Genomic DNA, 20,654 nt, shown 5'->3' with positions numbered 1-20,654 from the left:
ACTCGTTGCTTCTGCTCCCCGGACGTGTTTGTTCCTGGACCTTGTCCTGCTGGGTGTGTGTGCACGTTGACTGTGGACGTCCCTGCGTGCGTTAAGGATGAGGAGCCGACGGAGATACCGTGTTTGTCCGACCAGGCTTGTCCTGGTGGACACTCTTTCTCTGGCATCCTCTTCGCCATCAACGTGGACATCTTTGTGTTTGGGACTGGGTTCGCAGCCCGAGGTGCGCGCCGATGCGCGAAGATGTAGCACGCCGCAAGGTTGCGATCGGTTAACTCTGAGTCTGACTTGGTGAACAGTTTTGGTCGCTCCGAGGTCGTAAGTTATCGACGCCCATTGTTTAGAGGTGCGGAGGGCATAATGATTTGTTCATGCGAAGAATTCAATTCGCCAAAAAGAATGTGTGCTTCAAAAGGCAGTTCGACCAGACCCATACGCCACATCCTTAACTACGCCCAGTGATACTTCCTTACGGTTTCAGCGACGGCCTGAGCGGGACCACTCCGAACCTCCTCCAGAAAGCAGTGGAATCGACAGCGCGACCAAGCATCTCAACCGGCCTCGGCAGCCCCCGTACACCCGCCTCCTCCATCAACCGCAACACCCAACGGGCTTCATCGCGGTCACCCCACGCCGCGGCCAAATCCCACCAGCAATACACCCTCGTATCCGTCACCAACCACCTTTCTCCCGGCGTAAAATCGCGAGACACTGCCAGCACCGCTTGCGCCACGTCTTCCCCGTGGATCACATGCAGGGAGCCCTTTCCACGTAAGGCGGGGAGATCGGGGGCAACGCGGGGGACCCAGTTGCGCGGGTCCCGGGTGCCGCCATATAGACCCGCGAGGTTTAGGACGCACCCACTCCCACGCCCGCCGCGGCCTCCACGAGCAAGGAGAGCGGCCTCGGCCTCCTGCCGCGGGGCGTCGATAGTCAGGTCCGGGTTGCTGTTGCGATCTACCCAGACGTCGCCTGCGTCGCCTGCGGTCGTGCTGTAAGGCCTCGTCGAGCCTAGCAGGATATATTGCTGCGTCACTGCGGTACTTGCATGGGTCTGCTCATACAGATCTGCCAGATTGAGAGCGGACTGCTTCCCCCTAAATGATCATCAACCCATCAACCTGTTTGATCAAGGATAAAACGACATGCTGCTCGCTCCACTTGCGACGAGCATGTCGGGCTCGGGTGTAAAAAGCAGCCTTCCGCCTGCCGCCCACTCCTCAAGGACTTCCTTTGCTTTGCTCTGAACCCTTAATCATTCCCGGCCCGCTCCTCAAGCGTTTTCCTTGCTTCGCTCGGAACCCTCAATCATTTCTCGGCCTACGCCGCAGTCCTCAAGCAATCTCGCCATCGCTCCGCTCGGCCTCGCCCGAACCCTCACCTCAACGGAAACGTAACAAGCACAGTCTTCGCATCCGGCAGCTGTTCAAACGGCGTCGGGTCAGTTGAGTCCGGGTCATATTCAAATTTTAGCGTCCCATCGCGTCCCGTTGTCGTAGTAGCCTCAAACGAAATGTCGAGAGAGGTGAGGAGGGTCGCCACGTAGGTGCCGGACCAGCCCATGCCGAGGATGAGCATGTCGACTGGACGGGAGGAAGCGGTGGTTGACATTACTGCTGTTTTTGTGATTGGAACGGGTTCTGAGGGTGGCTTAAGTGGAGAGACGGTGGCTGTGGACGGAAGGTGCGTGTTGGGGAAGGCGAATGGGAAGCAAGAGTGGAGGAAGCGCATCTAGCAAAAGCGGGAGTCGCCAATATGCGATTGAGCGGCGGCCCAGCAAGCTGTTCGCACAGCCCGCACCTTTGTCCCGTTACTTGCGCCGGTGGCCTGCCGGTTGCTGCTGAGTGGCGATCCTCCATGCGACTCGATGAGTCTCGCCTTCAAAATTCAGAGCTTCGACGCGTTCCCGTTGAATGGCGTAGAGGCGGCCATTTGATGGGTTCTGATGGGTCAAAAAACCAAACATGGAAGGGTTGGAGTAGTGTTCCCTCCTCCCCTCCCGCCGCCTGTAAACGGGATTAACCGTGATACAATAATATACGATTTGTTTGTGGACATTGTCCAACGACTTCCGGCCGGGCATCCGGATGAGAACGTCAGGGCAAACTGTGAGTGGGCAGAGAAAACCCAGGGCTACATGACAATTCCTTGACAATAATGTATAACATCTTCATATAGCGACATTTTACCGCCAACTGCGTCGGTTCTTGCAATGACGAGGATGGATCTTAAGCCTCCAGGTGAGTCAGTCAATGAATATTTCCACCCGCACTACCGCGCTAATGATTAAATCGTGTTGCAACTAGTACTCGGCAATCTACAAGGACCGACCGCCGGCTTATCACACAGACGAATCAGGCAAAACGAAAGATGAGTGTGTGAAACAAGGACCAGTCTCATTCCGTGCAGACGACGAACTTGCAGAGCAGCAGCATCTGTTGCAGGAGCACTTGAGCTTAGATGAGGTTGAGTCAGGTGTTGGAACAAGCATCATTTACATCATCGAGCGTGCGAAACAAGGACCAGACCCGTTCCTCCAGTAAGTAAAGAACTCCATTTGAGTCGAAATAATGCTAAAATATCGTAGTCCTGCGTCATGGCGGGTTCTGATGCTTGAGCAGGATAGAATCGACGTGCTCCCGAACGTCATACCTCTGAAAGGTCCGCTCGATGTACAGAGGTTAATGGACGTCAATGTGGCTCAAGTCCGTTCACTGGCATCTCTGGATGATGGACCATTTGCCCTGATCAGCGTACTCGTCAGCCTCGCTTCTCCGGCATTGCAAGCACTGTCGTTGTTCCAAGTCAAGAATGGGCTGGACCGAGTGCACGAATGGTTTACAGGCGCCAGACCTCAATCTCCTGCAGCCGCTGATTGGGATAAGGCAATCGCATTTTGCCTTCAGACGGAGGACGCAAGCGTGTTAGCCGATTTACAATTGGTATTCGAGTCCCTTGCGAAGTGTATCAGAATGGCAGAAACTCAATTCTTCTCTCGATATCACACGGAAAGCGACGTCACTTATCGGTTAGTGATGCCATTTTGTAACCGATAAGTGACGTCGCCTTCCGTGTGAGATCGAGATTTATTAACTCTATGTCGCACCCCGGCAATCTTGGTGTTCACGTTGGCGAAGCATGGTCTCAAGCAACTTAGGGTCGGATCATACAATCTCCGACTGCAATATTCACAAAGAGTCTACTCTTCATCTTGTTCTCAGAAAGGGAACGAAAAGTCTTGAGCTAACTTAGTCAAGGGGTCCGACGCTAGGGTGGCGGATGGCTGATGGGAAACGTGGTGGAGAGGGCAGGTTTTGGCTGTGCGATTTGAACTCCGCCGTGGAAAGTCATGCACTTGTCCCCACCACACCCACACCCCACAGAAACAGACGCATCGATCAATCGTAGAGAAAGATCTCATAGTGTTTGGATGAACCATTACTTACAGGAAAAAGATGCACGCGGAAAACGGGTGTAAAGTAAACAGTGAAAAGGTCCAAAAACGAGAGGGCATGTTAAACAAAGTTACAGTTGCCGGGCCGTCAAGTCATGATATCCTCAGCCCGCTCATATGTCCTCCCCATAGTCCGGCCCATAAGTATCTCGTCATTCAGACACCTCCCCCTTCCATCCATCTACTCCTCATCAACCAGCTCAAAATGCATCGCCAAATACGTCTTCTTTCCATCCTTCGAGCACATCCGCACCCTCACCATCCTCTTAATCGGAAAGTACTTCTTGACATCAATATTGAACCCGGGAATCTTGGCCGTGAAATCCGTCCAGCACATATGCGGGTTGAAGCTCTCAAACGCGTACACGTACTCGGGCGAGAACGTCACGCGCTCGCGGTTCTCTTTTGAGAGGTAGAATTTGCGCCGTTTGTTGACGTCGCTGCGGGGGGGTTCGGCTGGGTTTAGGCTGGTTGCGCTGCCGGTGGGGGAGGTTGGGGACGTCGGCGGGGCGTCGGCGGGGAGGGATCCGGTCGACGCTGTTGGGGATGTGGGGGTGAGGGCAGCGGCGTGGGATGCGCGCCGGAGGGAGGAGATGATGAGCGCGAGGTCTTCGTGGACGCCGGAGCGGAGGGTATCAGGCTGCAGCACGCGCTCGGTGGAGCCGTTGCGGGTGACTGTGGCCGGGGGTTCGGGGATGCTGTTGAGCGAGTCGACGGATTGGGTGTCGAAGTTTTCGTCGTCCGAGTCGGCTTGTTTGGGGGAGGTGGGGTTCAGATCGGCGCTACCTTTGCTGCTTTTGTCGCTTTTGGAACTGTCGGATGACTTTTGTTTGAAGTGCATCGACAGTTTGGATGTCAGTTTTGTCACGGATTTCGCTTTTCCTTTCAACGAAGAGGACGAGGAGGTTACAGGACCGGCCGTTTTGGACAACGGTTTGGGTGAGTGGGGCGGCGCCACGATAGGTTCCGCGATCGCATCCTGGTCGTCCTTGTCCAGGTTCAACGGTTTCCATGCTGAAATCGCATTCATCATGGTCAACACTGATGACCGCACATATTGCTCCTTTGCATAGAAATCAATCTCCGTCGCTGGGTCCAGGTACTAAAGACAAGAAGAAAAATCCTGGTGAGACTCGAAAGTGGGGTCGACCGCGCATGAATCGCCATCAACGAACGCCCATCGAGATCGAGGCACCACCATCGATTTGCGAAGAGGCGGAGGCTCGCTAAGAGCCGTGGTTAGGAATGCATTGGGCCTTTGGCGCAATGTGAGCTCGCTCCGCTCGCTATTGCTCGTGCTCCCATTGCAAACCAGAACGCGTTCACTCTGATCGACCTGTCGGTCTCCCAGACCGAACCAACCCTGCACCTCGCTTCGCTCGTTGCAGTACAACACTCGCTTCGCTCCCGAAACTCGGGCATTCTTTCCTCGCTAGCGCTCGAACCTCAAGCATTCTCCTAACTTTGCTCGCACACGCATACCTGCAGGAATTTCACGACCATGGGAGTAAAAAAAGGCAACCCCGTCAAAGGATACGGAAACGAGATATCCCAATAAAGGTCATCCCCGTTGACGCTATTCTTGAACCTCCCTTCAACCTGAAAACTAAACTGCCTCGATCTTGTTCCAAAATAACTAGCGGCGTCAAGGAAAGTCTCCGAGGGCAGCGTTGCAGGCGGTTCAGGGAGTTTAGACTCGTCAAAGTTGTTTATGCGGATGATGAGGAGTCCTTCCTGAAGGAATACAGGAGTGGGAGTGAGTTGTTGTGGAAGTGGGAAAGGGGAAGGTCACACCTCCTGGGAGTGTTCTGGGAGTTCTGAACTTACAAAGAGGTCGTTGTTGATGACGACCGGGTATCTGTTGACCTGGGCGACCTCATTGAGGGAGTCAAAGTCGTTCCCCGCGAGTGCTTTCAACCAGGGCATGTTTGTTGGAGGGAATTAGGGAAGCGAGTAACAGTGGGGAGTGAGGGGGATGGCAAGAGGATGAGGGAGGGCTTCGGGGGGTGGTTGCAAGATGGGCGCTCTGTTTAGTGTGAAGTTTGCGGCTGGACGGCGGACGCATGTGAAGGTGCGCTTCTTGCGCGTTGGGACGTGTTGATTGTTGTTCCTCGCCCGGCGGACTTGGGCGTTGCTCCTCCTTCTCCCACTCCCAACTCCACATCCACGTTTCATAGTCTCCCCATCTTCAATAGCTTCATCTCTCATGACTTGCTATCGTCCTTTGATTGCGTCTGTATCCTCACCCGTTGATGCCTCCATTTGGATCCTTGACAATGCGAACGCCACGTCCTACAACGCGGCCAAAGCAGAGGAATCTTGGCACAGGTTATGGTTCGCATACATGTCACACATGGGGCAATGTATACCCACACTGTGGATAGTTCTCTGTACTGACTTGGGCGCCCCATGTGCATCGCCGTCTGTCATGCGAAAAATGCGAATGCCGAAAGGTGTTTGTCCTTTCTACTGGAAGACGCGTCGGATGGGGACGCGTCAAGAGCGTCAAGACGGGTGGATTCAGCACCTCCTCCTTTTGACCTAAAATCTAATCTTGATGCTGCATATGCACTCGATGGCGTTGCTGACGGGTGCGGCGAGACCATGTTGCGGGGTACTAGTCTTCCACGAGCGCTTATTCAGAGTGAATCCAAGCTCAGGAAGAGGGATTTGCAGCTCCTGGTGGACACTGTTTCTGCCGCATGACGGTTTGCACACTAGCACGTTTGAGATGCGCGATCGTGCGCATGAAAGGAAGCGTATAATATTTGCGAGTCACAAGCTGTCCAAATGATATGTCGCCGCTCCGAAGAGAAATCTCCCATCCTGTGCCGGGTAGTACGCCAAGGCTACGGTCATGAAGCGGAGTGCGGACGATCGTGAAGAGATATCGTCCCTTCCACAAGAGATCATCCCTCCGTCCAGGTACCTCCAGCCCCGACCCAAAATTGGTAGTGGCATTGTGAACGGGTAGTATGGTCATATTTCTCCTTTGGCGGCGTCGAGAGCAGAAATGCGCGAGCGCAGACGGCAAGCCGACTGCAATCCACCTGGAGTGATTTGGCTCCATCATCCCTGTAGGCGCCAGGAGCTTTATCCATTACTCCGTCTCCTGAGACATTCGTATGGAGGACGTGGATACCGTCTCTTGCAAGTGCGATTTGGAACATCACAAGGACAATCCACAACCTCATTTGGATGCATCGGCTTCTGCGGATGCATCGAAACGCAAGAAGTCATTGCCGGATATAAGCTTTGAATATTCATCATCGTGCAAACCGCTAGCAGCGAGTTTCCACCGCTGTCTCAGAACAGTCCCATTGACATTTGAGAGGAACGGAATGTATACCGTTTTCAAGAGCATATATATTCAATATTATCTTTGCAACATCTGCGGAACGCAAAAGTATTTCCAGAAGGATCTTTTCAAAGACCCCGGGTCCACAACCGGACCTTTCCGAGGAAAGGCGAGCGGAAGGGCGCCATTCTTAACAAATGTGCACGCCAATGAAGAATGCGGAAGATGTGTGTAGCATCCAATCCTAACAACCAAAAGAAATCCCAAAGGCGCATGGTCATAAGGGAAAGCAGAGACACCTAAATGCCCCACATACATGCGGCGGAGACCACCAGCTTTGGCAGCTTGGTATAGCCCGAGCACGATCACATGCCGACTTCCCTCCACCGACGTTACCTGAAAATTGCACTGACTGCCGATGTGCTCGGCGTTGTCCGCTAGAGCCGACAGCCAATGACAACCCGGAAGAGGACGAGCACAGATTCCTCGTAGAGCGGTTTGGGGAGAGAAAGAGACGAGGAACAGCGCTGGCGGGTTTTGTTCTCGGCGCAAGACAGACAAGAAGTTCAAGCTTGTCGAGGCGGAGTTGGATGTTGAAAGCGTTTGCCCTTGTGCGGTAAAATGTCGAAAATGACGGGTTGCTGTCACATTGTTCCAAGCGTCCAAGGAGGGCCTGGAGGGCGGGACTCCCGGTGCTTTCCCAACTTCGAGAATCTCTCCACGATGACAATCGAGGGGATCATCGGTTCATCAACCATCGACAAACAACTTCTTGGGCTCAGCGCAGCCCAAACTTAGTCACCTCACCATCACCCAAAACGATGAAACAAACGAGTTGCATTGGGCGGGGTTATTCTGCGGCAAAGAATTGTTGACGATTGTGGTGTGGAGGAACCTTGCGTCCCAATTTATTTGCGGGAAGTTGACACGGCAAACAATCCGTCGCCCAATAGCGTCGCCATCTGTGTTGCAATGACATGCAAGGAGGTGCGACAGATTGAACTGCCTGTGAACGGCATGACTCGTACCGTATGCATACAGCGCACGGCAACCGAAACCGATACCGAAACCCTCTCTCGCAAACCCCCCACCGACACCACCACGGCAGCCCCACCCACGCCAGGCAAACGCTCCAAACGGAAACTCCCCTGGTCACTCTCTACATTGGAGGGTGCCAAGAAAGTCAAAGCTGAGCCAGCGGAGGCATCCGTTTTCCACGAGCCTGATGAGATTCCGAGAGTCAAAGCAGAGTCGGGGTTGGACCCTATGGACGTGGATATAAAGCACGAAGAATTCTTCATCAAGCACGAGCTCATAAAGAATGGGCAGCGGTCATTAGACGCATGGGTCAAACCGGAAGTGAAAACCGAACTCAAACCCGCACCCGACCCAAACTTCTGGGAACACATCCTCCACTTCGATGACCCCGCCCCTCCACCTGGTCTCGCTGCACAACAACAACCGCGCCCGGCGCTCCCCATACTGTACCACCAAACTGACGACGAATGCCTCGAAGCCGCTCGGAAGTACCTCCAGCCTTTCATCGAGGAGGCTGCGGCTGCCGCTGCCGCTTTAGCCGAGTCTCAACCTCATCCAAGTGATGGCGAGAGAGACCAGCCACAGAGGGGGAGGCGACGGGCGAGGGTGAAGCCCCGGCGAGGAGGAGGGAGGGGACGCGTGGTGGAGGAGGATGAGGGGGATGTGAGGTTGGGTATGGATGCGGAGTTTTGGGGTGGTTTGCGCGGGTTTAATGAGGGGGTGGGGAAGGTTGTGGATGCCTCTATATCGGAGACGGGCAATGATGTCGATACTCGACCTGCTGTTTCCGCGTATACCAGGACGTCTTCCCAATCTCGCTTAACTCCCGTTCTTCCAATCCAACCGTCGTCCGACTCCGACGCAACCACCGACGACGAAGCCCTACCACCTCCGCATTCCCATCCTCGTCCCCGCACAGCGTCCCACCAACCCATCGCATCCGTATCCTTATCAGGCTCACAATCACAAGCACAACGACCTACTCACGCCACCCAAAGCTATAGTCAAAGCTATAGTGAAAGCCAACCACGGACGCAGACGCAGCGATCGATGCTTTTGGGGGATGACGAGAGCGGGACGGAGGATGAAGATGAAGATGAAGATGATGGTCGGGGAGGGGCTAAGGGGGCGGCACCGGTGGGGATACGGGCCGGGACGAGTGGGCGGTTAGGAGCGGGGGAATTACAGCCGCCGGCACCGACGACGCAATTCGGGGCCTCGAGGACGAGTACGGCGCACATCCATCGCGCACCACAACCTCCAATACCTGCAACGACTATCCGCCCGGCAGCTTCGACACCACCCCTCACAGCCACGGCGATTGCGCCATCCGTCTCTACACCCACATTCCCATCATCATCATCCTCACTCTCACAACCCCGCAAAAACATCGACGACATCCTAGACGATCTCTTCTTCTGATACACCACACCTACTTCATTCACTTCATTCAGTCCACGTAGCAGCCAGCGTCAGTGTCAGCGTCAGTGATTAGTAGAGGCGAGAGAGGTTCGGGCCTCCGCTTGCGTAAACTTTTTGTACCGTCATTGTCTCTCTGGGCGGGAGGATAAAGAATGCATGTGGGGACGATACGACACGTAGATATATTCCTCCACCGTTTGTGATATCCCTTGCGCGATGTAAATGTGAGCATTTCCAGTAATATTTTAAATAAAGAGAGAAGAGCATTTTCCCTCCACGTAACGATTCAGAGCGACCCTCCATATCCCGGGCTTGACGATTGTGCAATCCTCCGTGAACCTCCACCGTTCTCGATCCGCCACCAGCCGCCTCCAAAACCGCTGCCGAATGAGAGCGGTCCCTTCTCTCCAACCCCCATCCCGAGCCACTTCCCAGCCGCTTCATCATCACCACCCAAATATCCACTCCCCAACCCTTGCAAGCACCCCTCCACCCCTACCCACTCTAACCTCATCCTCCTCCTCGCTATCGCTCTGGGCCCCCTTTCCCTTGCCACCCCTCCCGTCACCACCACCCGCACGCCTCGCCTTCTTCGCACCCCCGCTCTTGGTCCACAACGTCTTTGCACCCTTCATCGTTCCAAGATCCGCCGTATCTGTGCGCCGCGCGTGGGTGGGAGGGAAAAGTGTCCCGCTACCCGCGTCGTCGTCGTCGTCGGGGTCGGTGCGGGGACGTTTGTTGGTTGCGGGCGGTGACGGGGCGTTTTTCTCATTTTTGGTGGTGTTCTTATTCTCGCCGTTACGGTGCGCGGTGGCAGACGATGATGACGCAGACGCCTCGCCATTGGTTGGTTTGGCTGACGACGACGATGGAGGAGCGAACGGGTTAGACGCCGGGTTGGTGGGTTTCGTTTCCGCCTTTCCTCCTTCCGCTGTTCTCGACTCCTCCGAATTTTTACCAGCCCCGTTCGCCGGGAAATACCCGCCCGTCTCGCTCGACCGACCGCTCGGGCTAGGCGAGGACGTCAGGCCCAGACCCGACAGCTGCCGGCCTCGGCGCGGTATATCGATCGGCGAGATAGGCGCCCTCGTCGGCGTCGAGGGCGCGGAGGGCGTCGCGACATGGGCAGCAGGCGCCAAGGTCGTGTCCCCGCTCTTGACGGTGAGCAAGTACCCCTGCCACAGCCGTCCGTCGAGTATCAGGGCCTCGCGGACAGACTGGAGTTCCGCAAACCGGAGCACGACCCAGTTCTTGCCCTTTTTCTGGTAAGTGATTTTGGCTTTTTTGCTGATGTCGTCGATGAGGCGGTCGCGGGCGGTTTCGTCGGGGCCGGAGATGGTTACTGTTAGGTTGGGTGGGGAAGGGGAGGGCGTTTCGGGTGCGCTGCTTGCCGTGGTTGTGCTGCCGTTGGCGGTGTTGACTGAGGCTGGGGAATGACGCAAGGGAGATCGTCCTCCAGCCGCTGTACCTACACTGCCCGTCTCCGAATTCACAGACGTGACAGACGTCCGTCTGTGTGAAGGCGATCGACCCGCTGACTCCGCCCCATAACTCCCATACCCATCCCCTCCACCCGCACCGTACCCATAACTCCCAAAATCCCCCGGGCCAAGTTCAAAATGGTCCCCATCAGCAAACAGCGACATGACCGGCGGCAGATCATCGTCCACTGACCCACCGTTCCGATGCGACCGCACGGACGACGGGCTAGACCCATACCCACTATACTCATCCCCATACAGCGACGAGCCCCGTTTCACGCCCGACCCCGAAGAATTCATCGACGACGTAGACCTCCTCCTTCGCGCGGACGGCGAATGCGGCGACGTCGGAGAATGCGGTATCGCCCCCGGGCTCTGTTTCGGTGACGAGCGGCCGGCGTTCCGGCGGCCGCCCAGTAACGCATCGGTTAAGAACGAGGGCACGAACTGGTCTTCTGTTGGCTGCCCCTCCTTCTGAGGAGACGTGGCGGCTGATGCTCCTCCACCCCCACTACCGCCGCTGTTACCACCACCACCCCCGTTCTGGAGCCCGTTCATAAACATACTCGCGTGTCTCTGTGTCGGCGATCCGGGCGTGAACCCCTGCGCACTGGTTGGACGTGTACCGTTTTGCTGCTGTTGTTGTTGTTGTTGCTGGTACGGGGACTGCGCTGGGATTCCGTTGTCCGGGCGGTACGGCGGGATGGCGCCGAGGTAGGTTGATTGCCTTGGGGACAAAGACTCATACGGCGTGTGGTACGCTGGCGAGGGCGCATTCTGAGCGCCTAGGGCAGGGCTATTGAAGTACCCGGCCCCACCCAGATTCTGTTGAGGGAACTGTGATTGCCGTTGGTATATGGATTGCTGCAGGTTTTGTTGCTGCTGCTGTTGGGCCTGCAGTTGCTGCTGTGGGAAAGTCTGGCGCTGGGGGTTTAACGATCCGGGGGTCGCATTGGCGCCGTAGGCATATGCGGGCTGATTGATTTGAAATGGGTGGGGCGAGGAGCCGTACATGATGAACTAAGGCTTCCTGCTGAGTGGATACTTCTGTTGCATTAGAGACGGGTGGTTGAACACTCCTGGGATACTTGTGCGAAATCCAGATGGGAGCGGGAGTTGTGATCGGGGAAGTGTCCGATTTGCGTCTTTTGCGTCGCCGACAATTTCACGCTTGGCAACAATCCATCTAATCCATGGCGGTAAGGACCCTATTTCCCTTATATCATTATGAGAGCCGATATTCGCACGCACTGATCAAACTATATCCTTATATGATCCTCCACTCTGGGAACCCTCGTCTCCTGTACCTATTCTTCCGCACGTCGTATACCCGCATATTGTTCACATGTTTCCTCGCACCATTCTCATTGAGCACTCATGCGAAAGGAAAAGAAAGAGTCTTAAATACGATCTACAATTTCGTTAGACAAAATGAGCTTGTGATAATGATAAACGTGTGTGTGTGTGCGTGTGAGATGGGTTGCATATCTCGTTGTGTGTGTGTGTGTGTGTGTGTGTGCGGGTCTCCTTCTGAATTCACCCTTACCCTAAACCCTACCCTAAAGCCTACCCTACCCTACTCGCCCCTCTACCGAGTCCACTGCCTCCCATCCCTCCTCTCGCCAACCGGCGCCCCCTGCTCCCTCTTCTTGAAAAACTCCTTCCCCGCACCTTTCCCCTGGTACCCCGCCTGTCCACCCCCCTGTCTCCTCGCCTTCCGATCCGTCTTCCCACTCGCGCCGACCACCAGATTCACAGACGGTGGTACGGTAAACCCGTAGGCCCGTGCGACTTTCTGTAGATCCAATTCCGCGACATCGAATATCTTCTTGAGCGAGTGGGATGCGTAGGCTTGGAGGTACGACCGATACCCATCCTTGGCGCTGCGGTTCAGGTAGTAATTCTTGTCGACCAGTTTCTCGAGCTGTGATTGGACATTGGCGATTTTCGTAGGGGGGAATTGGTACTCGTTGAGGGGGACGCGTGCGTGTTTGAGGAAACGGAGGAAGCCGAGTTCTTGGGGGAGGAGGAAGAGGAGGGCGCGGCCTTTGGCGGAGGCGCGGGCGGTTCGGCCTACTCGGTGGATGTATTCCTGGAAGGTAGGTAGGAGGTGTGAGTTATAGAGTCCCCGGAGCGAGGGGAGGGGAGGGGGGAAAGCCACGTACCCTGGGATCATCTGGCGGGTCGAACTGGATGATCCAGTCGACAGCGGGGATATCCAACCCACGTGCGGCGACATCGGTACAAAGTAATATCCCACTCTCAGCATTGACAAATTCAAAGAACGTATTCGTCCGTTTCTGCTGCTTCTGTTTGCCATGCAAATCCAACACCGGTATATCGATATAATTCAACAATTCCGCATGGTACTTGACGCTGTTGCAAGACGAGAAGAAGACGATGATTTTCTTCTTTTTGAGGTTTTTCTTGAGGAAGGTAAAGAGAAGGAGGAACCGGTTTTCGGAGGGGCAGACGACGTAGCCTTGCTCGAGGCCTTCGGCGGTTGCCATGTCTTTGTGTTCGTCGACATTAATGTAGAGCGGCGCTTTTTTGAGGGAGACGCGGGCGAGGTCTTCGACTTTTGTGGTTTGGGTGGCGGAGAAGAGCATAGTTTGGCGTTCTGCAGGAAAGAAGAGGGAGAAAGAAACAAACGTGAGCGTCATTTGCAAAGCGGGTCTGGAGCTGCATAACACGTACCGTTGGGAAGCAGTTTGACAATCTGATGCATCTCCTCCTCAAACCCAACCTCCAAGATCCGATCCGCCTCATCAATAACCAAACACTTCAAGTTCTTGACCACAAACCCCTTGGTGTTCTGCAAATGGTCCAACAACCGTCCGGGGGTCGCAATCAACAAATTGACACCCTTGCCCAGCTTGTCCGCCTCGGCTTTGCGGTTCGCACCGCCCATCACGATCCCGTAGGTCTGGTGGTGGTGCTTCATGAGCTCTTTTGCGACGCCGAAGATTTGTAGGGCGAGCTCGCGCGTGGGTGAGATGACGACGATTCCTGTGCCTATGGAAATAGAATAGATGGGCTGGATGAGTACATCGCTTTGTGAAAGTGGTGGGTATAGATGATGGACGGTCAATTGCTCGCTCCGCTCGTGACGAGGATGTTGGTCGGCGATGTGCAATAAAAACGATTGTTCGTTATCGCTCACAGCTGAAGACAGGGGCTCACTTCGCTCGCCTTGAAAGAACGATTGTTCGCTTTCTTTCACAGACAGGGGCTCGCTACGGTCGCCTAGGATTGCGCCTGCGGCGCAGAACTCGCTGTCGCGGGTGGAGGCGTTTGCGATGGTCGCGCACGCTATCGCTCGGGCTCCTTCGGTTGGTCGGTCACTCTCGCTCCGCTCGGGTACTCACCATTCCTAGGCTTGAACTTCAATCTAACCAACATCTCAATAGCCGGAATCAAAAACGCAAGCGTCTTCCCACTCCCCGTCTTGGCCGCACCCAAAATATCCCTCCCTGTCAACGACGCCGGAATACTCCTCGCCTGCACCTCGGTCATTTTCGTGAACCCCATTTCCGCGATCGCTTTTGCGGTCTGTTCGGTTACTTTTAGAGAGGAAAAGTCCCTGTTCACTTCTGCTGTTATGGATGTTGAGCCTGGTGGGGGGATTGAAAGAGGTTGGACCGCGTGAACTGTATTGTGGGTCGTTCACTATGAGAACTGGGTAACTCACGATCAAGCTCGATAACACCCTCGCCCTTATAGTGGTCCACGATATTCGACTCTTTCTTCTCCTTCGTCTCGCCGTCGTCTGAGTCAGACCGAGACCGTTTGGAACCGACTTTCACAGGCTCCTCGTCCTCCTCTTCGTCCTGCTCGTCCGCTTCCTCCTCGTCGTCGTCGCTGTCGAACTCCTCTTCACCGCTCTCGACGTCGTCAGCGGTAGCGCCTTGCATTGCAAAGGCGTCTTCGTCGACGGGGGTGTCATGTTCGGGTTCCTCGGCAGGTTCTTCCTGGACGACTTTTGCTTTTTTGGTGGGTCGCTGCTCGACGGCTGCGGGGCGAGGCTTCGTTGAGCCTTTCTTTGCCATGTCGACTACGTATGCTGTGTTGAAGCCCAAGCGAGGGTGTCGGTGTTGTTGGCGAATGCCTGGTCGTCCTTTGTGTGTTAGGCCTAGTTTGAAGAAAGAGCGTGAGGGAAAACAGGCGGAGGAGACAAGATCGGGTGTCAGGTGGGGGCACGTGATATATGCAGATTAATTGCATGACACAACTCATGCATTAGAAGCCTTCCTTAACTCGAGGGGCACTTGGCAAGGCCCACGGTAACGCCGACGGACAGCACCACCACCCCCCAAACAGCTTATAGGATGGTGCAGAAGACTTACGACGTCATCGTGGTCGGCGCGGGGCTGGCAGGCCTCACCGCCGCCCGAAGATGTCTAGAAGCTGGTGAGTACTGTATATAGTGTCGTCCGTTTCCATGTCAAAACGTGGCTTCATCCTGGAGCACGCCGCGCGTGGGAAACGGTGGTGGATATGGATATAGACACCATGGAGGACGTCGTTCGTCAATACACTAGCAGCGTCTGGTGTGGTCACCCCGGGCGGCGTACCACGCAGTGTGCTGAAAGATAATGTGAATTTCTCACACCCAATTCCCACAGGGCTGGACGTCCTCGTGCTCGAGGCTCGCGACAGGGTAGGCGGCCGCACGATGACCAGACAGATCAACGGCGTAGTCTACGATCTAGGCGGGATGTGGTTAGTGTCAATCCCCCTCCCTCGATCAATGGACCGATTATTCATCATCATACGCGACGTCGCATAGGATCAACCCCGACACGCAACCCCTTGTCGGCGCCCTTGTCAAAGAATTCGATCTCAACCTCTTCCCGCAATACCGGACAGGCTCTTCGGTCCTAGAACTCGAACCCGGCAAACTCCGGACATATACGGGCGATATTCCCAGCATATCGATCCCGTCGTTGATTGATGTGCAGCAGGGGATCACGAGGTTGGAGAGTATGTGTCGCAAGGTGCCGCTGGATGATCCCACGAAGGTAGACCCATTTACAACCAGCAAGCCTCTGGGAACCCGCCTAACGGCTCTCTAACACCGAATGCAGGCAAAAGACGCCTTTGCGCACGACTCAATAACCCTCGCCGAATGGATGCGCCGCAACCTTTGGACTCGCGAATCCAAACAGATGTTTGACATTGCATGCCGGTCGATCATCGGCGTTGACCCAGAGGAGATTTCGTTTCTGTGGTTTTTGTTCTATTGTCATTCCGGGAAAGGGTTGTTGTCGTTGATTGAGGTGGAAGGGGCGCAGAAGATGCGGTTGGAGGAGGGAGCTGCGACGATATCGAAACGACTTGCGGCGTTGCTTCCGCAGTCACGGATTATATTGTCGGCTGCTGTGCAGAGCATTGAGCAGTTATCACCCGACGGGTCCGTCACCGTCTTTACCAACTGTAAGCGTGTAATCCGCACACATCCCAATCGTCAGCTCTCAACCTCACCAACCTCCTTTGATTGTAGCAACAAACATCCCCTACCGCGCCCGCACAGTCATCTTCACCGCACCACCCCCCCAGTACACGCGCGTCAAATGGTCCCCCGAACTCCCCGCTCTCAAAAAACACTTCACGCAACGCAGCACAGCAATGGGCTACTACACAAAAGTCGTCCTCCGCTACTCCACCGCCTTCTGGCGCGATAACGGTTTAAGCGGGGAGATGGTGAGCCATTGCGGACCTGTCAGCTTGGTGTTTGATACGTGTAGTGGGGATGCGGGTGTTGCGTGTTTGACGGCGTTTTTGTTGAGTGGGGCGGGGAGGGAGTGGTCTGCTCAACCTCCCTCACAACGCAAAAGCGTGATTCTCCACCACCTACGGACATTAACATCCTCGGACCTGGCCCTGCACCCGATCGAATACATCGAACAAGACTGGAGTGCGGAAGAGTACAGCGGCGGCTGCCCCGTTGCCTCAATGGGATGCGGACTGTTAACACAGTACGGTACCGAGATCCGCGCCGTGCATGGGAATGTGCATTTTGCGGGGACGGAGACTGCTACGGAGTGGTGTGGGTATATGGAGGGGGCGGTGGGAAGTGGGGAGAGGGTTGCGAGGGAGGTTGTGGGAAGTTTGAGGGGACGGAGGGCGGGTGGGGAGGAAGGGAAGAGCGAGGTGGAAGCACCTGCGCCTAGACATGTGCACCGGACGAGACGGCATGAGACGGTGAGGACGGGTTGGGGGTGGTATGCATTGGGGGTTGTGGGGATTGTGGTGGGGTATGTTATGGCGAGAGGATGAACGAGGGACTATTCTTCGCAGAGTAGAGACTACATAGATTGTATATATAAGTGGTATGGGAAATCCAAAGGTGGACATCGCATGTCGCATATCGCATGTATTCGGATATCACATGTCGCATACAGTACACGGACGGATTGGGTTGACAGCACACTTTACCGTCATTCCATTGCACTCTTAACGATAACCCTAAACCCAGGCTGGACAGTACCGGACCGTTGGACCTCGGGAAGCTTATGTTCCCTATTAATCCTTTACTGGATTCCACCCGGTCACCAATTGGGTCACGATGGGATTGTTGTAAAATTGGCGTGTTGGTCTGCGGTTGTTTCTGTGAAGTCGCGGGTGCTGCCGCAGCTTTGGATCCACTTAACCATTATTATATTGAGGCCTTGCATGCGTTATGTCCCACATGAATAAGTGGTAAGTATTCTCTCGCCGTTTTGGGTCCAAGAGGGTGTTGAGAGTTGCCAAGCTGCCCGCATCCCGCTCACCGCCGTAGCACTCACTGCTGCAAGCGTAGCGCCCGTAGTAGAAGCAACCAGTTCTGCGACACAAAGCAGGTCCGTCTTCCTCTCCTCCTCTGACCTTCCCAGAGCAGATCACCCTTTTCTCGCCCCGTGAGAAACAAAAATCTCACACCCTTCCAAAGCACAGCTCCCCTCAATCCCCCGCCGAAATCGCCACCCTGGCCGCCCACACCAAAAAACCCGCCAGCGAGGCAGAGACCCGCGCCTCTGCTGCCAAAGCCAAATCCGAATCACCGAAAGCTGTTAAGGCTGCTGACGCAGCGACAGCGAGAAAGAGACCGGCCCGTCAGAATCGAAGTGGGAGGAAGGAGGTTGTTTTGAGCAGTTCGTTGGGGAAGGCGAATAAGAATACCGCGGAGAAGGTTCGGAGGAGGCGGAAGAGGTATGGTATGGGAGGGAATGGGAGTGGGAGTGGGAATGGGACTTTGAATGGAGGGCTGTGGATGATCAGAATGGTGGTGGGAAGCGGGTGGTTCGGTCTAAAAGACCGAGCGGCCACGAGTTCGCCCAGAACGAACGCCTTCGCGAGCGATAGCGAAGTGCGAGGGGAGCGAGACACATTGCGTCAAAGGCGCAATACTCCTCTCAACGCACTTCTTAGCATGCCTCAACGAGCGTCAGATCTTCTGCGACCGAAGGGAGCCCACCTTGCGCCCAAGGCGCAATACTCTCCTCACCTAAGTAGTTAAACCATCCAACTGACCCGCTTCGCATCGTGGTTATGATCGCTAATGATGGTGGATGATATCCTGATGGTGATTGAGTAGATGGTTGTCTAGCTCACTGTCGGAAGAGTTCTGTCGTGTGTGCCTCCCCGACAACCACACCGCAGTCTGCTCCTGGGGGTTTTCTTTTCGCCAGTGTATCCTTAACCATCTTTCGCTCTCGCAGAGAAATGGTCGCCTCAATGCTATTCCCCACGCCAGAGTCCTACGTTTCGGACGAGGCGCTCAGGAACCTTCGGTTCTACAAGTACTCTTCTATTGACATGGTATGCGCCTGGGAAGTCAATGATTTCTTGATTTCGTGCCGAGGCTCATCCGTGTTTCTTTTTTCTCTTTAGTCGCCGGTTTCAAAGTACATCCTGAAACCGTACTGGGAATTCTGCACAACTCTGTTCCCTATGTGGCTTGCGTACGTTCCGCTCGTGATTCACGCACAGAAAAAACTGCTGGGAGCTAACCCAATTCTCGTGACAGACCCAACCTGATCACCCTCCTCGGATTCTTCTTCGTCCTCGCCAACGTCGGCATCGCGCTGATATACACCCCCGATCTATCTTCCGCTGGGCCGTCCTGGATTTACTTCAGTTTCGCCGCTGGAATGTGGTTATACTCCACCTTCGACAATGTGGATGGAAAGCAGGCGAGGCGGACGGGAAGCAGTTCGCCTTTGGGGGAGCTCTTTGACCAGTATGTTTTCCGTCGCATTGCGTTGGAATGGTGGATGGTTGACTGACACCTCTTTTCTTGTTTTTTTAGTGGTGTTGACTCTTTGAACTGCTCCGTAAGTGTCGTTTTGTGCTACCACATCGATTCTCATAGCCGCATCTTGATGTGACTCACTCATTCTCATTCAAACAGTTCGGTGCCATCGTGCAAGCCGCAGGTCTCGGAATGGGCTTAGGCTGGCGATGCATGATCATGCAGCTGATGGGTATGTGTCCGGTTTCAAAGCCCGTCATTTCGAAGTTCCATCGTTTATGACCTTGCCCCTTCCCCCCACAACAGCAATCACAACCTTTTACTTCTCCACCTGGGAAAACTACCACACTGGCTCCCTCTATCTCGGCTACATCAACGGCCCCACCGAAGGTCTCATCATCGCCTGCGGGTTGTTGGTCGCGAGCGGGATCTGGGGACCGGGGATCTGGTGGCAGGAGATTGGAACATCTGCACCGATCTTGACGTGGTTTGCGCCAAGTGATTGGCCGTTAGGTGAGGTTTGTCTTGCGGGCATGTTGGCTATGATGCTTTTCACGCAGTTGCCTGTTAGGTAAGTAACATCACCTCCCATATCCCTGTCGCCTCTTGCCGCTCACCTCATTTAACCCGGATTCTTGCTCAGCGTCTGGCGCGTTGCCCAAGTCTGCAAAGAGAAAAACACTTCCACCAGCAAAGCCATGGGCCAACTCGTTCCGTACACCGCCTTCGTGCTCGCCATGTGCCTGTGGTTCAACTCGGCGTTCTCGACTATCAACGGCACGCATACCGTGGCGTTTGTGATTGCTACTGGGTTGGTTTTTGGGAGGATCGCGGTGAGTAGGGGCTTCTTCGACATTTGGGGTGCTCGTGGCTGTAATACTCAATGGCTTTGATGGTGGACTTTTTGTAGACGGCAATTATCCTCGCCCACGTAACCCACTCCTCCTACCCAACCTTCTGGAAACTCATGATCCCTGTCTTCATCGGCGCCGGGTTGACCAACTTGCCTTACCTCCTCAACAGGTAAGCCCCTTCCCTTCCCATCCCCATCTCTCCCCCATCACCCGCTCACCCACTCACCTCCCATCTCTTTCCCCAGCACTGCGATCCTGCCACCCGCCCTAGAAATCGCCTACCTGTACCTATTCCTCGCCTACGCAGCAACCTCGTACCTCCACTGGGCGACCGCGGTGATTGACCGGTTCTGTAGCCATTTGGGAATCCAGTGTTTGCGGATTGCTTATCGGCCGATTATGGCTAGGCCTTGAATGCTGTGAGAGTCCGGGGACATTATATATACCCTGCGTGTCGTCTCAACGGACACGTGGATGGGGAGAAGATTCAGGCATTATTCAGTACCACCACGCATGCATACCGCCTTATTTCACCACGCATGCATACAACTTTATTCAGGCTAGACAGGACGCTTTGAGCACACAACTATCCCACTTTTCTTCTTGTTCCTTTTCTTTTCGTTGTTTTATGTATATCTATCGGGTGCCTCTTATTTTACGTATCTATATTACGTGCACGCGATGAGGATCGGGGTTGGCTCGGCGCATAGGCAGGCCGCCAAGGAAATTGAATGGGCCCGCAAGCTACACCCTTCTTTTGATACACGAATGCGATGCATTCCGCATTCAAAGCTCCTTAGCAGGTATAGATCGGTTGAATACATGACGGCCTTCATGGCAACTGGTTAAAAGACGCCGGGGCGTTGGGTCATAA

At 54.9% G+C, this 20,654-nt stretch overlaps 7 protein-coding genes across 7 annotated transcripts; 3 read left to right on the top strand and 4 right to left on the bottom strand.

Moving 5' to 3' along the window:
* Positions 1 to 359: 359 nt before the first annotated feature.
* On the bottom strand, positions 360 to 1,843 carry EV422DRAFT_180647 (uncharacterized protein). Its single transcript, XM_053065147.1, has 3 exons — positions 1,801 to 1,843; positions 1,382 to 1,670; positions 360 to 1,097 (listed from the first exon to the last, which is right to left on the bottom strand). The coding sequence occupies exons 2-3, from the start codon at positions 1,609 to 1,611 to the stop codon at positions 470 to 472; spliced, it is 858 nt and encodes a 285-aa protein (XP_052923304.1). The 5' UTR covers positions 1,612 to 1,670; positions 1,801 to 1,843; the 3' UTR covers positions 360 to 469.
* A 1,552-nt stretch (positions 1,844 to 3,395) lies between these two features.
* EV422DRAFT_538199 (uncharacterized protein) lies at positions 3,396 to 5,550 on the bottom strand. The gene is made up of 3 exons (XM_053070958.1): positions 5,282 to 5,550; positions 4,937 to 5,188; positions 3,396 to 4,556 (listed from the first exon to the last, which is right to left on the bottom strand). Exons 1-3 carry the CDS (start codon positions 5,378 to 5,380, stop codon positions 3,636 to 3,638), a joined length of 1,272 nt encoding a protein of 423 aa, XP_052923303.1. The 5' UTR covers positions 5,381 to 5,550; the 3' UTR covers positions 3,396 to 3,635.
* Positions 5,551 to 7,637: 2,087 nt separating this feature from the next.
* Positions 7,638 to 9,355, top strand: EV422DRAFT_180544 (uncharacterized protein). The gene has a single exon (XM_053065145.1). It carries the CDS (start codon positions 7,725 to 7,727, stop codon positions 9,210 to 9,212), a length of 1,488 nt encoding a protein of 495 aa, XP_052923302.1. The 5' UTR covers positions 7,638 to 7,724; the 3' UTR covers positions 9,213 to 9,355.
* EV422DRAFT_180576 (uncharacterized protein) lies at positions 9,347 to 11,841 on the bottom strand. The gene is made up of 2 exons (XM_053065146.1): positions 9,795 to 11,841; positions 9,347 to 9,676 (listed from the first exon to the last, which is right to left on the bottom strand). The coding sequence occupies exons 1-2, from the start codon at positions 11,705 to 11,707 to the stop codon at positions 9,499 to 9,501; spliced, it is 2,091 nt and encodes a 696-aa protein (XP_052923301.1). The 5' UTR covers positions 11,708 to 11,841; the 3' UTR covers positions 9,347 to 9,498.
* A 287-nt stretch (positions 11,842 to 12,128) lies between these two features.
* Positions 12,129 to 15,060, bottom strand: EV422DRAFT_538196 (ATP-dependent RNA helicase HAS1). Its single transcript, XM_053070957.1, has 6 exons — positions 15,040 to 15,060; positions 14,385 to 14,825; positions 14,062 to 14,307; positions 13,391 to 13,708; positions 12,859 to 13,313; positions 12,129 to 12,785 (listed from the first exon to the last, which is right to left on the bottom strand). The coding sequence occupies exons 2-6, from the start codon at positions 14,740 to 14,742 to the stop codon at positions 12,282 to 12,284; spliced, it is 1,881 nt and encodes a 626-aa protein (XP_052923300.1). The 5' UTR covers positions 14,743 to 14,825; positions 15,040 to 15,060; the 3' UTR covers positions 12,129 to 12,281.
* Positions 14,970 to 17,317, top strand: EV422DRAFT_180527 (uncharacterized protein). The gene is made up of 5 exons (XM_053065144.1): positions 14,970 to 15,103; positions 15,319 to 15,415; positions 15,483 to 15,714; positions 15,781 to 16,129; positions 16,197 to 17,317. The coding sequence occupies exons 1-5, from the start codon at positions 15,022 to 15,024 to the stop codon at positions 16,970 to 16,972; spliced, it is 1,536 nt and encodes a 511-aa protein (XP_052923299.1). The 5' UTR covers positions 14,970 to 15,021; the 3' UTR covers positions 16,973 to 17,317.
* Positions 17,318 to 18,409: 1,092 nt separating this feature from the next.
* EV422DRAFT_499124 (CDP-alcohol phosphatidyltransferase-domain-containing protein) lies at positions 18,410 to 20,194 on the top strand (the record flags this gene model as incomplete). The annotated part of the gene is made up of 9 exons (XM_053068066.1): positions 18,410 to 18,493; positions 18,566 to 18,636; positions 18,702 to 18,914; positions 18,984 to 19,008; positions 19,086 to 19,158; positions 19,233 to 19,497; positions 19,570 to 19,759; positions 19,837 to 19,949; positions 20,026 to 20,194. 9 exons carry the CDS (start codon positions 18,410 to 18,412, stop codon positions 20,192 to 20,194), a joined length of 1,203 nt encoding a protein of 400 aa, XP_052923298.1.
* Positions 20,195 to 20,654: the final 460 nt, after the last annotated feature.

This window comes from Fimicolochytrium jonesii (assembly GCF_025526975.1).
Source record: "Fimicolochytrium jonesii strain JEL569 chromosome Unknown EV422scaffold_22, whole genome shotgun sequence".
NCBI classification, from domain to species: Eukaryota; Fungi; Chytridiomycota; class Chytridiomycetes; order Spizellomycetales; family Powellomycetaceae; genus Fimicolochytrium; species Fimicolochytrium jonesii.
Note: the sequence above shows the minus strand (reverse complement) of the source record. Positions and strands in the feature narration are given on the sequence as shown.

What these genes read in the sequence shown, in the direction of transcription:
- EV422DRAFT_180647 (XM_053065147.1), bottom strand. Translation starts at nt 1,611, where the DNA reads ATGTCAACCACCGCTTCCTCCCGTCCAGTCGACATGCTCATCCTCGGC. An exon ending in CTTGTTACGTTTCCGTTGAG is followed by an intron (nt 1,098 to 1,381) that starts GTGAGGGTTCGG and finishes ATGATCATTTAG; the next exon opens with GGGGAAGCAGTCCGCTCTCA.
- EV422DRAFT_538199 (XM_053070958.1), bottom strand. Translation starts at nt 5,380, where the DNA reads ATGCCCTGGTTGAAAGCACTCGCGGGGAACGACTTTGACTCCCTCAAT. An exon ending in TCATCAACAACGACCTCTTT is followed by an intron (nt 5,189 to 5,281) that starts GTAAGTTCAGAA and finishes GTATTCCTTCAG; the next exon opens with GAAGGACTCCTCATCATCCG. An exon ending in TGGTCGTGAAATTCCTGCAG is followed by an intron (nt 4,557 to 4,936) that starts GTATGCGTGTGC and finishes TCTTGTCTTTAG; the next exon opens with TACCTGGACCCAGCGACGGA.
- EV422DRAFT_180544 (XM_053065145.1), top strand. Translation starts at nt 7,725, where the DNA reads ATGACATGCAAGGAGGTGCGACAGATTGAACTGCCTGTGAACGGCATG.
- EV422DRAFT_180576 (XM_053065146.1), bottom strand. Translation starts at nt 11,707, where the DNA reads ATGTACGGCTCCTCGCCCCACCCATTTCAAATCAATCAGCCCGCATAT. An exon ending in GGGGGTGCGAAGAAGGCGAG is followed by an intron (nt 9,677 to 9,794) that starts GCGTGCGGGTGG and finishes AGGGTTGGGGAG; the next exon opens with TGGATATTTGGGTGGTGATG.
- EV422DRAFT_538196 (XM_053070957.1), bottom strand. Translation starts at nt 14,742, where the DNA reads ATGGCAAAGAAAGGCTCAACGAAGCCTCGCCCCGCAGCCGTCGAGCAG. An exon ending in GAAGTTCAAGCCTAGGAATG is followed by an intron (nt 13,709 to 14,061) that starts GTGAGTACCCGA and finishes CTATTTCCATAG; the next exon opens with GCACAGGAATCGTCGTCATC. An exon ending in ACCCGCCAGATGATCCCAGG is followed by an intron (nt 12,786 to 12,858) that starts GTACGTGGCTTT and finishes CCTACCTTCCAG; the next exon opens with GAATACATCCACCGAGTAGG.
- EV422DRAFT_180527 (XM_053065144.1), top strand. Translation starts at nt 15,022, where the DNA reads ATGGTGCAGAAGACTTACGACGTCATCGTGGTCGGCGCGGGGCTGGCA. An exon ending in CCGAAGATGTCTAGAAGCTG is followed by an intron (nt 15,104 to 15,318) that starts GTGAGTACTGTA and finishes CAATTCCCACAG; the next exon opens with GGCTGGACGTCCTCGTGCTC. An exon ending in TACGATCTAGGCGGGATGTG is followed by an intron (nt 15,416 to 15,482) that starts GTTAGTGTCAAT and finishes GACGTCGCATAG; the next exon opens with GATCAACCCCGACACGCAAC.